The 13,356-nt window shown below is 54.8% G+C and overlaps 1 protein-coding gene across 3 annotated transcripts in view; it reads right to left on the reverse strand.

Annotated features, from left to right (window-relative positions):
• DGKZ (diacylglycerol kinase zeta) overlaps positions 1–13,356 on the reverse strand; it is a 40,130-nt gene that overhangs the window by 11,364 nt on the left and 15,410 nt on the right. For 2 of the 3 annotated variants that reach the window (XM_068683785.1, XM_068683786.1), the window contains exons 3-22: positions 9,846–10,637; positions 9,519–9,627; positions 8,687–8,782; positions 7,989–8,066; positions 7,608–7,664; positions 6,471–6,539; positions 5,969–6,040; positions 5,555–5,671; positions 5,402–5,473; positions 4,941–5,036; positions 4,581–4,663; positions 3,999–4,059; positions 3,488–3,601; positions 2,944–3,084; positions 2,502–2,580; positions 2,163–2,218; positions 1,072–1,134; positions 785–858; positions 589–700; positions 33–232 (exon numbers count right to left, since the gene is read on the reverse strand). In XM_068683785.1, the coding sequence (XP_068539886.1) occupies positions 33–232; positions 589–700; positions 785–858; positions 1,072–1,134; positions 2,163–2,218; positions 2,502–2,580; positions 2,944–3,084; positions 3,488–3,601; positions 3,999–4,059; positions 4,581–4,663; positions 4,941–5,036; positions 5,402–5,473; positions 5,555–5,671; positions 5,969–6,040; positions 6,471–6,539; positions 7,608–7,664; positions 7,989–8,066; positions 8,687–8,782; positions 9,519–9,627; positions 9,846–10,637 (2,541 nt within the window). The remainder of the gene's footprint in view (positions 1–32; positions 233–588; positions 701–784; positions 859–1,071; positions 1,135–2,162; positions 2,219–2,501; positions 2,581–2,943; positions 3,085–3,487; positions 3,602–3,998; positions 4,060–4,580; positions 4,664–4,940; positions 5,037–5,401; positions 5,474–5,554; positions 5,672–5,968; positions 6,041–6,470; positions 6,540–7,607; positions 7,665–7,988; positions 8,067–8,686; positions 8,783–9,518; positions 9,628–9,845; positions 10,638–13,356) is intronic. The other variant, XM_068683787.1, reaches the window with a different exon arrangement.

Here is a 13,356-nt window from a genome sequence, read left to right on the forward strand (position 1 = left end):
GAGGAGGTGACAGGCCCATCTGAGGAACCTACTCGTTGAGCAGAGGCATGGAGTTGCGCCGCTTGGTCTTCTGCACCATGTTGGCTTGGTTGCGCAGCGAGATGTGGATGCAGGAAGCCGCCAGCTTGCAGGGCTCCCCGTCCACCTGCATGGGGATGGCCTTGGACGTGGTGAGAACCACCTGCCGGCACTGGCACAGCCGCTCCCCATGGCCACCCACCTGCAGAGCAGCCTGGGAAAGAATTACAGTGTGAGAGCAGAGCACGGACTGAGAGGTGGATGGGGAGAACACCCACTGATGACCAGACTTTGCAAGTGAGCCGAGTTCTCAGAGTTTCAGATGATTCACAGGGATCAGTGCATGACAGCACCTTGCCTAAATCTCAGATACTGTCACTTGCCAGCACCACAACTCCACGGGAGGAGAGTTGAGGAGCAGTGGGGCTCCCTGACACCTGGGCGATGGGACCAGTCACTCATAAAATCACAGAATGGCTCAGGTTGGAAGGGACCTTAAAGATCATCTAACTCCAGCTCCCCTGCCACTCCCCTGGCTGCTAGCTACCACCAGCAACAGCACCAACTCACCAGGGAGGTCATGGTGAAGCCGATGACTTCAATGCAGCCGTCATCATGGCGCTGTGGTTCAAAGTCATGGTGTTCACCAGGGTTGCCCCAGGGCATAGTGCCTGCACAGTACCTGTGAGGGGACAGTGAGCATGAACAGGCACACTCAGACTCACAGATCCGTTGGAAGGAGTCCAGCACGCAAGGAGCTGCTCACCTGGGGATGTTCAGGAAGACCAAGCACTGAGGCTTCAGGTCCTGGATCTTGGGGGTCAGGTCTGTCCCATCACACTGGAGACAACACAGGGGCATTCAGGCTGCTGGAACGAGGGGTTCTGTCCCACCCTACCCGCTCTGCTCCTCACGGCCACTGACCTCCCAGCCAGAGGAAGCTGATACCCCAAGGAACACCCTGAGGTACTCAGTGTGCTTAGAGGGGACGCTCCTCACCCCCAATACAGTTTTTGCCCCCCTCCCTGGCCCAGAACACTGATGCACACTCACAACCAACTTGACGTGCTTCGCTAAGTCTTTGGAGCTCCCTGTGAGGAAGTCGGAGAAAGCCGTCTGCCAAGGCAAGAGACAAAGTTAGTGCCCAGACGTTCAGTGAAATGGGCAGCCAGGAAGCCTGCCATCCACCCTCAGACTTCAGCTGCTGAGAGGAGCAAAGACCCTCCCTATCTGCTGGCAGAAATCCTCTTCTCTCCCCCTCTCAAAACAACCTGATCTGTTCCTCTTGACATTTTACCTACCGAAAACCTTGGGGCACCTCACAGCTTCAGTAACACGCTCTCACTTTCCCTTGTTAGCCCAGTCCTGGCTTTAGGGAATAACAGGCAAGGGGGGTTTCCTCTACCAAGACACTCGAGTCACAAGAGACAAATTCAGTCTCAAGCATAAAACAGAGATCGTGTGACCCCATTTAGAGATACCAGGAGAGACTGTATGGCCTCTGTTGCATAGATCCTAAGGTACCCTTTGTGTTTAACTGTGCAGCGAGAACGGGCTACAACTAGGAGAGATGTGAGATGGTGCAGAGCAGCATTTGGCCTTCAGTACTGCTCAAATACCAGTCACCGTCACCTGGGTAGGGAGGTACACTGAGGGCCTAGGGATGGACAAATAAACAAGATCCTGAGACAAAGACTCTAGGAGGCATTATTAGCCAGGGAGCTGTAACTGGCCCAAGGTTTAAAAAAAAAGGAAAAAAAAAAGACCAAAGTAGTGTGGGGACTGCATAGAGAGGCTTCCCGCTCCCCTGCAGGAGGGCCAGCCTGCCTTCCCACAGCTCTGGGGAGGTCCTGCCTGGCTGACTGTCCACGAGCCTGAGAATAAGAACAATAGTGGCAGGAGATCAAGGGAGCAACTGTACCACAGGCCAGAGAGTCAGCTGTACCACCAGAAGCATTTGCAGCCAAGCAGAGCTGCAACTCCCAGGGCTTCAGCCCTTCTCTAGCACCTCTCCAGCTTCAGGGGCAGGGCTCAGTTTGGGTGTATACAGGCCCCAGTAGCTCAGAATTGTGGCTTCAGACCGTGAACAGGAGCTGGGGCCATGCCTGAGCTCTGGGCATGCCCAGATACCCTCATGCACTCACCCCAGCATAGAACATTTTATTCCGAAACCGGCTGTTGAACTTCTCTGGATTGGCCTCTAGGGAAAGAAGAACAAAGTCCAGGTCATTGGCCTGCACGTGGAAATACTTCCCTTGCCTGCTCTGTCCAAACACGGCTCTCCAGCCAGCCTCAGCCAGGACAGTCCCCAGCTCTCTTCCCTTGCAGGCACCCCTCTTCCCTCTCGACAGCTCCACTCACTCCCCCGATTTCACCTCTATCCCTCTGTCAATCCTCTCACCTGCTTTCCTGAGGAGCCACCTCTGTGGCACCCCCTCATCACAGACCCCGCCCCAGCCCTGCCGCACCCTGCTGCCACCTACCTCGGGATTCGTGAAACTCCAGTGTCACCCGTGCATCAAAGCCAAGGCTAAAGTAGTTATTGAAGACATCCAAGGGGAGCTGAAATGGAACGGAAGAATAAGACTGGAAACCCTGCTGCTGGCAGGATGGGGCTGCCAATGTGTGGCCATGGCAAAGATGAGGTGAGGCTATAGTAAAGCCATGCACTGTGCTCATGAGGTTGAGTGGGGACTCGCCTTCCCCCCAGGACATAAGAGGTGACCAGCATGAGGTGACAGACCATCCCTTTTCTGCTGCCCTCAGCTCAGTGGCCTCACAGCACTGGCACAGGCTGCAGGACAGGCAGAGCCCAGGAACAGGGACCATAGGGGACCATGCAGCATCCAGCCACCCCCTCCTCAGCAGAGGTGCAGCAGATATTTCAGCGGAGCAGGGAACGAAGGCAGAGAGGAGCTGACCCACCTTGTCAGCGGCTGCCTCATCCTTTTCCTCAGGGTTTGCATCAGGGTTTGGCTCCACATGGAGGTTCCAGCGATCGAGCTGCACAATGTTTCCATCTTCCACATGTGACAAGATCTTGGACAGAGGCTCATCTGTGTAACCCTGGTAAAGAGCAGGATCTGGTGAGTCTGCTGTCTGTCTCCCAGAGATGTCCCAGAGACAGTGGACTGTGGGCAGGCATCCCAGAGCAAAGGATGTGGAAAAGACAGATTCTACTTGAATGCACAACAACTAGAAGGGGCTTTCAATTTAAAAACAATGCATCTTCATTCTAAAAATCTCCTGAAAGTATGAAATAATGATTGCTTTTGTTAGTGCCCTAATATTTTGTAATCTAATTCAGAGTAACTCAAATGTCAGAAGAACAGTTACTGTCCAAATGACACTTATTTGTTGGTTTGTTTTCATAGAAAGTTGGTGCAAATCCCCACCACATGTCTAGAATCAGGGTCAAAGCACTCAGGCCTACCTCTGGCAGCAGTAAGCTCTTCTGCCCATCACTTACCCCACCCCAGTTCAGTGTCCTGGCCAAGTCGTTCCCAGTCCCCAAGGGCAGGATGGCCACAGGAGGAGGTGGGTTGAGGCGTAGCTGGTCCAGAATGGAGAGTATCCAGCCCACCTGCTCGAGCAAGAGAGCGCGGAGAAACAGTTGGTTATTTCAGGGACCAGCAAGTAGGTGAAGGTGACATGGAGCACTAGCTATGGCCACAGAAAGAGACAGGTCCCCTTAGCCACTGCTGAGGCTCTTTGTGTTCCTTATTGCTCCAAACGGGTGCTTCAGCAGATACCAGAAACCCCAGTGGGGACACTGCTCCCCACAGTGACCACAAAAGCAGACACACCATGCAAATAGTGCACCCTGGAAAGGTGCATGAGGGAACCCACAGTATCTGGTGCTACCAGTCGCACCACAGATAGAGCTCACGCATTTTGCCCCGCTCTGGATTACAGCGAGGGGAGCTGCTGAAAGGGTACTGCAAAGGTTACAGTGGGCACGAGGGGACAGGGGGACTCACCGTGCCGTCTCCCCCACATGCCAGGATCCGCAGGTTGTGGACCTTGCGGTACAGCTCCAGCCTGCAGGGAACAGGGAGGGACAGGAGGGGAGGGCAGACACTGAGACTGCAGCCAGGGAAAGGTGTCACTGCAGGGTCCCTGCCCTCACAGAGCCCTGAGGGAGGTGGCATTCACAAAGCTGTGCTCGTCTCCCTATCACCTCAGCAGTGGGCAAGCCATGGTAATTTTGCCTTCAACGGCTTTTGTGGAGGAAGAGTGGGGTATTTATAGTCACTGTACATATGGATAAACTGAAACGCAGCAAACAAACCAGACTCACGTGGCACTGATGCAACATAAATTAGATTTGGGAATGTCACCTCCCAGCTCATGTCTTAGCCACTAGCCTTAAGGTTGGACCATCTGTCCTGCAGAAAACACTGGAAAGTCAGGACTGGCCAGAACATGTCCTAGAAAGGCCTCTCAGATCCTGAACTTGTTTGAATGTCTCTTTGCACAAGGGAGCTATGGAGCATCAGGTCTCTGCCAGCTGCAGAATGAGCTCTGGGGAAGGGAAGGGTGCTGCCCCCATCAGTACTCACGCCTCCTTGGGTCCACCCTGGCTGAGGTCAAACACTTGCCGTGGGTTGAGATACCACATGAAGGACTGGATGATCTTGGCTCCCTAGGGGGAAAAGAAAGGCTTCAGGAAACAGGCAGTTCCTAGTGGACAGAGGAAGGAAGGCATCTGGTTTTGGGGACAGGCCAAGACAATGGTGTTCGGGGGGACTCAGGCAAATCCTGGGTTAGGTGGGAAGCACCAGGCAGCAAACTGACACCATGGAGGTTGCTGACCTCTTCTGCAGCTGAGACATTATCAAAGCTATGCAGAGTTCTCAGCAGCCAAATGGCAATGCCCTCAGAGAGCTGCCTTCTCAGGGAGGTGTAGGAAAAGGCCATACCTGATTCCCACCACTCTTGGGGTTCACAAACACCAGCAAGGGTTTCATGAGAGGAGCTGGCATGGGCTTGATGACAAAGGGTTTCCACCTCCCTTCCTGCAAGAGATGCCATATGTTCATCAACAAACCTGGTGAAATGTGAACTCCCACCTCCATCTGAGTGCTAACACCACACAGATTAGGAGTTGGAGGAAGAAAACATCCCAGCCACCCCATAAGCCTTACAGCTGGGATTTACCCTGCCAGCAGGTATAACTCACCTCCCAGGCCTTTCTCATCACTGTGCCATCCTCTGAGATCTTCAGCCACCCCCAAAGCTCCTTGCCCCAGCACCCTCCCTCCACCTCACTCTCCTTAACCTCAGCACAGACCCTGCAAAGCGCCCCTGTTTCCCAACCCTGCTCCTTGCTGCCCAGACCCCCTGTCCTTCCAACACAAGGTCCTGTTCCCTTATCTCTTACCTCAGCACCCTTTTTGCTGGATTTCCGCTTGAATGATGTCCTCTTCTTCTTCTTACTGGATTTCATTGGGTTCTGGAGACAAAACCCAAACTGTGTGAGGAGCTGCTGGGCAAGGAGGAGTCAGGCACTAACCCAGGAGCTGATATGCCTTACCTGGGGCCGTCGGACCCGCAAAATCCAAGTGGGAGGAACAACGACAGCAGCATGAGCCCCCAGTGAGCAGGGCTCTTCGATGTGTTGCAGCATGAAACAAGACACTTTGCTGTGATACTGGAGAAGCAGAGAGACAGAGAGAAAACTCAGCTGCTCCATTTGCTGGGGACAGCCACCTTCTCCTCCCAGCTCCCCCATGCCATTGCTGGAGGAAATGACATAGGAGTTTTGTAATGGGAAGGCTTCCCTTGGGAGGCACTGAGGAGAGAGTTTACCAAAAGAGCTTCCAGCCGCCCCACTGAGAGGAGCTGTAAGGGCAGGCTGCAAAGAATAAGCTAGGGAAGTCCCAAGAGAACACAGGGGTCATTAGATACAGAGCAGAGTAGTAAGACATTCCCTGGGGGCTTTGCTCACCGCTTGCTTGCACCAGGAACAGCTGATGGCTACAATCTCTTTACTGTGGAAGGCAAACTTTTGCTGGAAACCCTGCAGAGGGAAGGTTAAGAGGCTTAGGGAATTCTTTGACAGCTTCCTACCATCCAGCAGGACTTTCCCACCACTAGGAAAGACATAAACAAAGAGAATGTTCCTGCAGCTGGAGCCCTCTGGATCCTTGTCAGATAGCCCCAGCCACCACTACAGCACCAGTGACCCTGTTACCCAAATAAAATATGTCAGGAATAAAATATGTCCCTCTAGGACTGATCGGGCCCAGAGGGAGAACAACTCTAAATGGGACCTAGGTAGTATTTCACTATGCAAAACAGGGCATGAGCCTTGGTTTTGCCCTAGGCTGCTCCTGCCTAGCAGGAATAGTGGGATGTTATGCAGGAATTCTGCCTCCCAGCCCTGCTATTGTTCCTAGTCTGACCTTAGCTTTCCTTCAGGCTGAGAAAAAAACAAGATGCCCTCTCACCTTGCCACACTGCCGGCATTTCCCTTCCTGCCGTCTCCGGTGCACCCAGTGATGCCGGACAACTATAGGCTAAAGAGAAAAGAAAAAAAGTAAAAAAAAAAAAAAAAAGAAAAGTTAAAGGATAAGTATGTGCAAGAATGGAGAAACGGGCATGAGGAATGGATACAGGCCAGCCAGGACCTCTGCTATTGCAGCAAGCCCACTGTTCACATGCACCAGCAATAAACCTCTAGTCAAAAACAAAAAAATGAGGCCAACTTAAGATGCTCAGAGAAGAGGGAATTAAACAAAACAAAAACAAACAAACAAAACAAACACAAAAACAATCAAAAAAACCAGGAAGGAAGCAAGGGAAACAGAAGACAGAATCACAGAAAGCAAACAAGACTAGGTAAGCAGTAGTGTGGAATGCTACTTTGGCAATAAATCACATCTCTGTCTCAGTATCTCTGACTAGCTGACCACAGGATAAGGTGAAAAAAGTGACAGTGGAAGGTACAAAAAACCCCTGTGAGACAGTTTGTGTGCACAGCAAGATGATCAGAGTGCCTGCAGCCAAGCAGCTGCCTGCCTAGCTCCTAACAGCCATGTTCTTTGAGGAAAGAAGCAGCACCCACTACATCACGATGTGGAATAAAGGTGTCCAACAGCACCACTGTGGAGTTCTTCCACTGCTACATGGAGTACCTGTGTCACGCAGGGCAAGACTGAGTGAGAAAGCAAGAAGTGAGCCCACACTGCCCCCTTCCAAACTGTGGAGACTGAGGAAACCACTGCCTGCTCTATTTGCTTGGGGACCAGCACAGGAGGGGCAAAAACCCTCTCAGGAAACACTGCTTGCAGGTTCCCCCCGTGCAGGTACAGGAGCTGTAGCACACACAAACCAGCAGATGCTCTGCCTTTTGCTGCTTGCAATCTCCTCTCTCCACACAACCAGTCTGTGCTGGTGCCTGGCAAAGAGAGATTCCTTTATTGCACCTCCTCTTCGGAGCCAGGAGGCAGCACAATGCCAGTGCTTTGATGGACAACACGCTGCCAGCATGGGCTGGGAGCACGCTGGCAGCATCTGATCCCTTTGTCACCAAACTGGAAAGGTGACAAGGCAGACGTGGGCACAGTCCAAGGCACATCTCTCACCTCCCGTACGTTCCGGGATCCTGACTCCCTGAAGGAAGGTTTGCAGCGGAAATTTATCTGTGGATTGAACACACATGGGAGGAATCAGTAAAACCATCACCTGAAGGAAACCTACCGGAATTTATTTTACTAGAGCAGAGCCTCTGGAGATGTTCAGTGCTTGTGTATGAAACTCCCAACTTATCTCTCACTGAACAAAATGGGGCCTGGGGTCCCAATCACACCATTAGTGCTCCTTTTGGTGTTGTCTCCTCATAGAAACCCTCATCACCACAATGCATAGCAGTTTCCAACCCTCTTGAATTGCATTATCCCAGAGACAGGGCACAGGCTGTTAGAGCTTTGCAAGCCACAGAGAGGGGCTTAACAGGCTTTACTCACTTTCTCCAGCTGTTCTATGCAGGGCGTATGCACTACGATCTTGCAGGCCGCACACTTACGCCTGGAGAGAGGTTTTTGCTGGAGGATGAGAAAAAGGGAGGAAAAACATGCACGTGAGCAGCAGGGTTCAGAGGCCAGCAAGCTCAATCACCCCACACCGCCTTCATATTTTTCAGAGCACAGAACAAGTCCTGTAGGAGTTACATACAACCTAGTAAGCAAGTGCAGGGACCTAAACACATGCATAGAGCTGATGCTCTTGGTTCTGCAACACAGCAGGGAGGTGCCCACAATATGTTTGGGCTCCAGTACTGCTATACAGGGTCAGGAGGCAGCAGGCCTGGGTCTCCAGTGCTCATTTTTCCCCACTATTGAATGGTCTTTCCAGAGCAGATGGGTTCAGATTCCTCCTCTAAGCACGTGGGATCCCAACAACCTTTCCCTGGAATATCGTCTCACTTCTGGCTGGTTTGCAATCGCAAACCAAACATCGGCACTGGCAGAAACTGGGGATGCGGCACTCCAGCACACAGATGTAGGAGGAACACATGGTCTCTTCCTCTTGCTAGCTCTCCAGGCCCCCCACGCTTCTCCCAGCACCAGGCAGCGGCAGGGCCTTCGTGGTCTCTCCGCCGGGTGGCAGCACAGCCTGCAGCTGCAGACCTTGCGAGGGCCGCGGGTGACCCCAGGTGACTTACCAGCAGTTTTGCCATGCAGTTCTGGTCCCCAACGTAGCAGAAATCCCCAGACACGTTGGTCTCAAACCAGATGTGCTCCCCGTAGACTGCAGTCTCCTGAAAGGCACGAGACAACGTATTTCTGAGAGCACCCCCAGAGGGGCATCCGATCCCTAACTGCTTTGTGCTAGGGACAAGGTAACTGGAAGGAGGTGTGGGGGGAGGGAGAGGAAGCTAAATCCAGGGCGACAAGATGCACTGCACAACCAGGGCTAACATCCGCACGAAGGAAACCTCACAAAGCTGCTGCCACCACCCACCCACCAGCAATCAGAGCTCCTCAGGAAACCGACTCTCTCCCCTTTCGCATCCCACAGCAAGGACCTACAGCCCAGTTGCAAATTGTCCTGCACAGAAGCGCCGCTTCCACCACCCCGAGAGGAGCCATCTGGGCAAATTCACCACACGTGAACAGTTTCTGCTTTATGACCCAAAGGTGCAGATTAAAACCTGCCTGGCTTTGCCTGTGAAGGAGTAGAGGCTCCTGTCCTCAGCCCCAGCCACCAGCAGCCTTCCACGCCAGGAAGAGAAAAGCTGAAGTGCCGTATCTGTGCCACCCTCCCAGGGCACAGCCTGTGGCTGCACGGCCTCTCCTCGCAGCGTCGAGGGGTGCTGCCAGCAGCACAGATGCTGGCACCAGCTGGTGGCAACGGCAGGGGCCATAAATGTGTCAAAGCTGAAGCCACCTGGGAAGCCTCAGCGTGGGAAGAGCCCGCTGCTTCCTGGCCACGAGCCCACCGCACGCAGTGCCCGGTGCAACACAACACAACTCGCAAGATGCCACCCAACTTACGCTCCAGTCCACGGTGCTGCGGATCTGCCTCTCCGAATCGCTCCTCAGGGCTAGCGTGGGGTTTGGCTGGGCTACCATGTGCTGGAGGCTGGACTTGGCAATAGCTTTCCTGGAAGACACGGGAGGGCCGCCTATTAGCTCAGGGGAGAAGGAACACACACCGAAGCCCTCAGGGATGTCAAGTCCCTTGCAACACACCCCAGCTTGCTCCACTAAGCCTGAAGGAGCCTGAAGCAGCCTTCCCGGGGGGCGCAGAGCGCCCTGCCTGTCCCTCTCACCCCTCCCAACCTTCCCCGTGCATCGCCTCCTGCGCCCAGCCATACATACAGCAGCCGGGGGCTCCAGCCGTCGGGGCAGCAGGCGGGCTCCGGTCCCAAGCACTCGGGGAAGGCGGCCCCGGCTGCCCCCGCGCACTGCTGGGCCAGCCGCCACGCGCGGCCAGGGGACAGCAGCCCGGGCCGCAGGGCGTCACTGGAGCGGCGGCGCTGGCTCAGGCGGCGGTAGCGGCCCGGCAGGCCGTGGGGCACCCGGCCGCAGCCGCTGTCTGTGGGCAGGACGTGGGAGGAGGTGCGGCGCAGGCAGCGGGGACCCCTCGACAGCAGCCCGGCCTGCAGCGGCCGCAGCCGGGGCAGCATGGCCAGCCAGCTCTCCTCGGCCCACCGCCCACCCCGCTCCGCCTCGCCGCTCGCCGCGTGGCCACCGCCATCCTCCAGAGGCCAGGAGATGGAGGTGTCGGTGTGTGGCACCCCATCGCCCTCCTCTCCATCGGGGAGGGGGCCGGCCAGCAGCATGGGGTGGCCCAGAAGTTGGGCATCGATGGCGGGCAGCCGGCCCCCGCGGTGCTGCTGCACGGCGAAGCGGGGGCTGAGGCAGGGCGGCGTGGTGCTGGAGCGGCGCCGGGGGCTGCTGCGGCGGGGCAGGGGCAGGCAGGAGAGGGGCAGCGGCACGGTGCTGGAGCCGCGGCGGCGCTGGGCCAAGGAGGCGGAGGGCAGCCCGGCCTGGGAGCGGCGGCGGGCTTTGCTGGTGGGCACGGCCACCACGCTGGTACGCCGCGGCCCCGGTGAGCCCTTCCTCCCGAAATGCCTCTTAAAAAAGGTTTCCATCGCGGGCGGGTGCTGGCTGTTGGCACAGAAACCAGGAGTTAAAGAGGCTCCCCGCGGATCTGCGGGGCATGGCGGGGACGGGGGGCAGGAGCAGGGACACGGCGGGGAGCTGGGTGCTGCGATGCGTGGCGGGGCTCAGACCGGCACCTGCTAAAGCCACCGCCAGCAGCTGGGCCACGGGGCTCTCCCTCCCCTCGAGCTCAGAGCCAAAGCTCTTTTTTACAGCAGTCTCTCCATCTATTTTCACAGCTTAGCACAGGGAAGGAGTCTCAGAAACACCTGCTGGAGCACTCTGAGGACAAGCTCCTGCCCTGCTGCCCAGAGGACAACAGCTCCGGCACCTCTCAGCAAGGTCAGCCCTGGCCACTGCCCCCCTGCTTTCTGCTCCCCTGGTGCTGGCACTCTTGGTGTCCCAGCCGTAAGCACTCGGCACAAGCAGCAGCCCCGCAGAATTTGTGGCAAATGGAAACTAAGCACGAAAGAAGGAAAAAGGTCAGGCAAGTCAAAGTGGGGCAGGCACATTTAGCAGAGTCTGGCGGAGAGAGCTGGAGCAGAGGAAAGCTAGGAAAAACATCCTATCTGTCCTGCTCAAAGCTTCCCTCTCGCTTTGGAAAGAGCTTTAACAGGTCTCTTGACCTTTCCCTGCCCAGCCCTCCAAGCCTGACAGCTTGCCAGGACGTGGCAGCTGTCCGTGGGGCCACAGATGGAAGCTGCTGCCGCAGTGGTTTCAGCGCTCTCAGCTTGGCATGCAAATGTCTGAGTGGGAGAGGCTGGCTGACTAGCACCAGCACTCCTGTCCTCCAGAGCTACTGCTTCTCTTCCAGCTCTCCAGCCACCGCTTGTCTTCAGCCTCTAAACAGAGAGGATTTATTTGAGGGTAACTCAAAAAGCACTGGCACCCGCAGCTTGGTAGAAGCAAACTTCTGGATCGTCAGTTGCTACAAAGGCAGGGGACTCGAGATTACGCAGGCATACACCAGCTGCCACCCCCACAGCTCTCAACAACTTCTGTGCTGAAAAGGCTGCTCCTCTACCCTTCACCAGGGCAGAGCACGCCAACCACCACGGCACTAGGATTAGCATCTGCTGCGCTCACATCTTTCTTCCTCCCTAGTCACGCTCTTTTAGGCACTCGCTTGCAGGTCAGCAATGCTTGACGACCGTCAGAACACCATGATCCAAAGCCAGCACCCTGAGATCCATGCAAAAAGGCAATTTTTTTTTCAGACAGAAGCTTCCCTTTCTGGTGTATGCATATAAGATGGTACATACATGCTATTTTCTGGAGCTTTTGCTCAGTGCTTGTACCGCAAGCAAGAGGCACATTGGACTATGCCTCTGTTTCTTTGAGAGGAGTCTAAAGCAGAGTCTGTATTTTTGCAGAAGGCAAGGCTTGGTTCCATCTCGTCCAGCCTGGCTATGCAAAGGAGCTTGCTCTTCATTTTCTCATCTTATTGCCATGTTTGTACTCAGCAATATCAGACAAGGAGGGAAAAAAGTGCAGTGATGCTCTCCAGAGGAATCTGCAGTTCCAGCATCAGGGGAGCTAAAGCCCTGCTGAACCAAAAGCAAAACCAAAGTGCAATCTCCTCGGAAGGATTCCTCCAGTTCCATCACAGTGAGCAATGTGGGTTTCTCCCTCGTCTGAGGGACAGTGCAGCAAATTGCATCATCACCAACAGGTGTTAAAATTGTCTGAGGAAATGAAACACGTTAAAACAACACCAGAGAGAACTGCCTGGGTACGGCAAACTGCAGCAAACTCTTCTTGACTGGTTTAAACTACTGGGGGAGATGTAATTGTCCAACTCCATCCCAAACGAGCTGAAGGGATGCTCCCTTCTGCCCCAGATATCCCACTGACATGAAGCTGGTGCAGTGCTTGCTGAGCTGCTGCTATGGGCAGGAAGATCTCTCAACACAGCTTCCTTCCTTTTCGCACCACAGTCGCATGAGGAAACTTGCTAGAACAACCTTGGCTTGACATTTAAGTTTGGTTACTAGCTGATTACAGCTCTTTTTATCTTCAGAGCTGTCAGAAAGTGGCACATGGACTCACGCTTCAGCCACCAGTGGTGAAGGTTATTGCTGGGCAGTCATCTGACAGCCCACACCAGTGCCGTGCGGCAGCTCAGATCCGATGGTGAAGATATCCCCTTTGCTTGCAACTGGCTCCCAGCCTGAGGTCCGAATGCTGTATCGAAGGTGTCGAGAGCTGCTGCTGGCAGTGCAGATGGACTGCCCGCACGGGGTGCCCAGGATTGATGTGCACCACCAAAACTGTGTGAAGAGCAGCTGGGGAACCGTGAGCTGGGTGGAGAGGAGCCTAAGGAGAACTGAGTCTTGGATGCTCCTGGCCTAACACCACCAGCATTTCTGTGATCTTCCTTCTCTTAAGAGACTGCTTGCAGCTGAGACAGGACAGAGAGCAGCCGGTGCTTGTTGCAGCTCTGCAGGCTGCATCGCTGGGCTGTTAGGTAAAGGGGGCAGTCTGGCATCTGCAGGGTGGGAGGGGAAGGAAACACTGCTGCATGCACTAGGATATCAGTGCCACTTACAAGCAGCTTTTATCGTTTCAATCTCCTGTGAATAAGGAAGGAGAGATCAACTCTGGCCTGCTCAAGATCTGCAATCGGAGCTTTTGGGAGTTTTTTTTCTAACCAGACCTCTCAGAGCTCCTCAGCCTCCCACGCTCCTGCCTGGCATTGGTGGCAGAGATGTTGCTAAAGCAGCGA

The sequence above is a fragment of the Anas acuta genome, chromosome 5, assembly GCF_963932015.1.
Source record: "Anas acuta chromosome 5, bAnaAcu1.1, whole genome shotgun sequence".
NCBI classification, from domain to species: domain Eukaryota; kingdom Metazoa; phylum Chordata; class Aves; order Anseriformes; family Anatidae; genus Anas; species Anas acuta.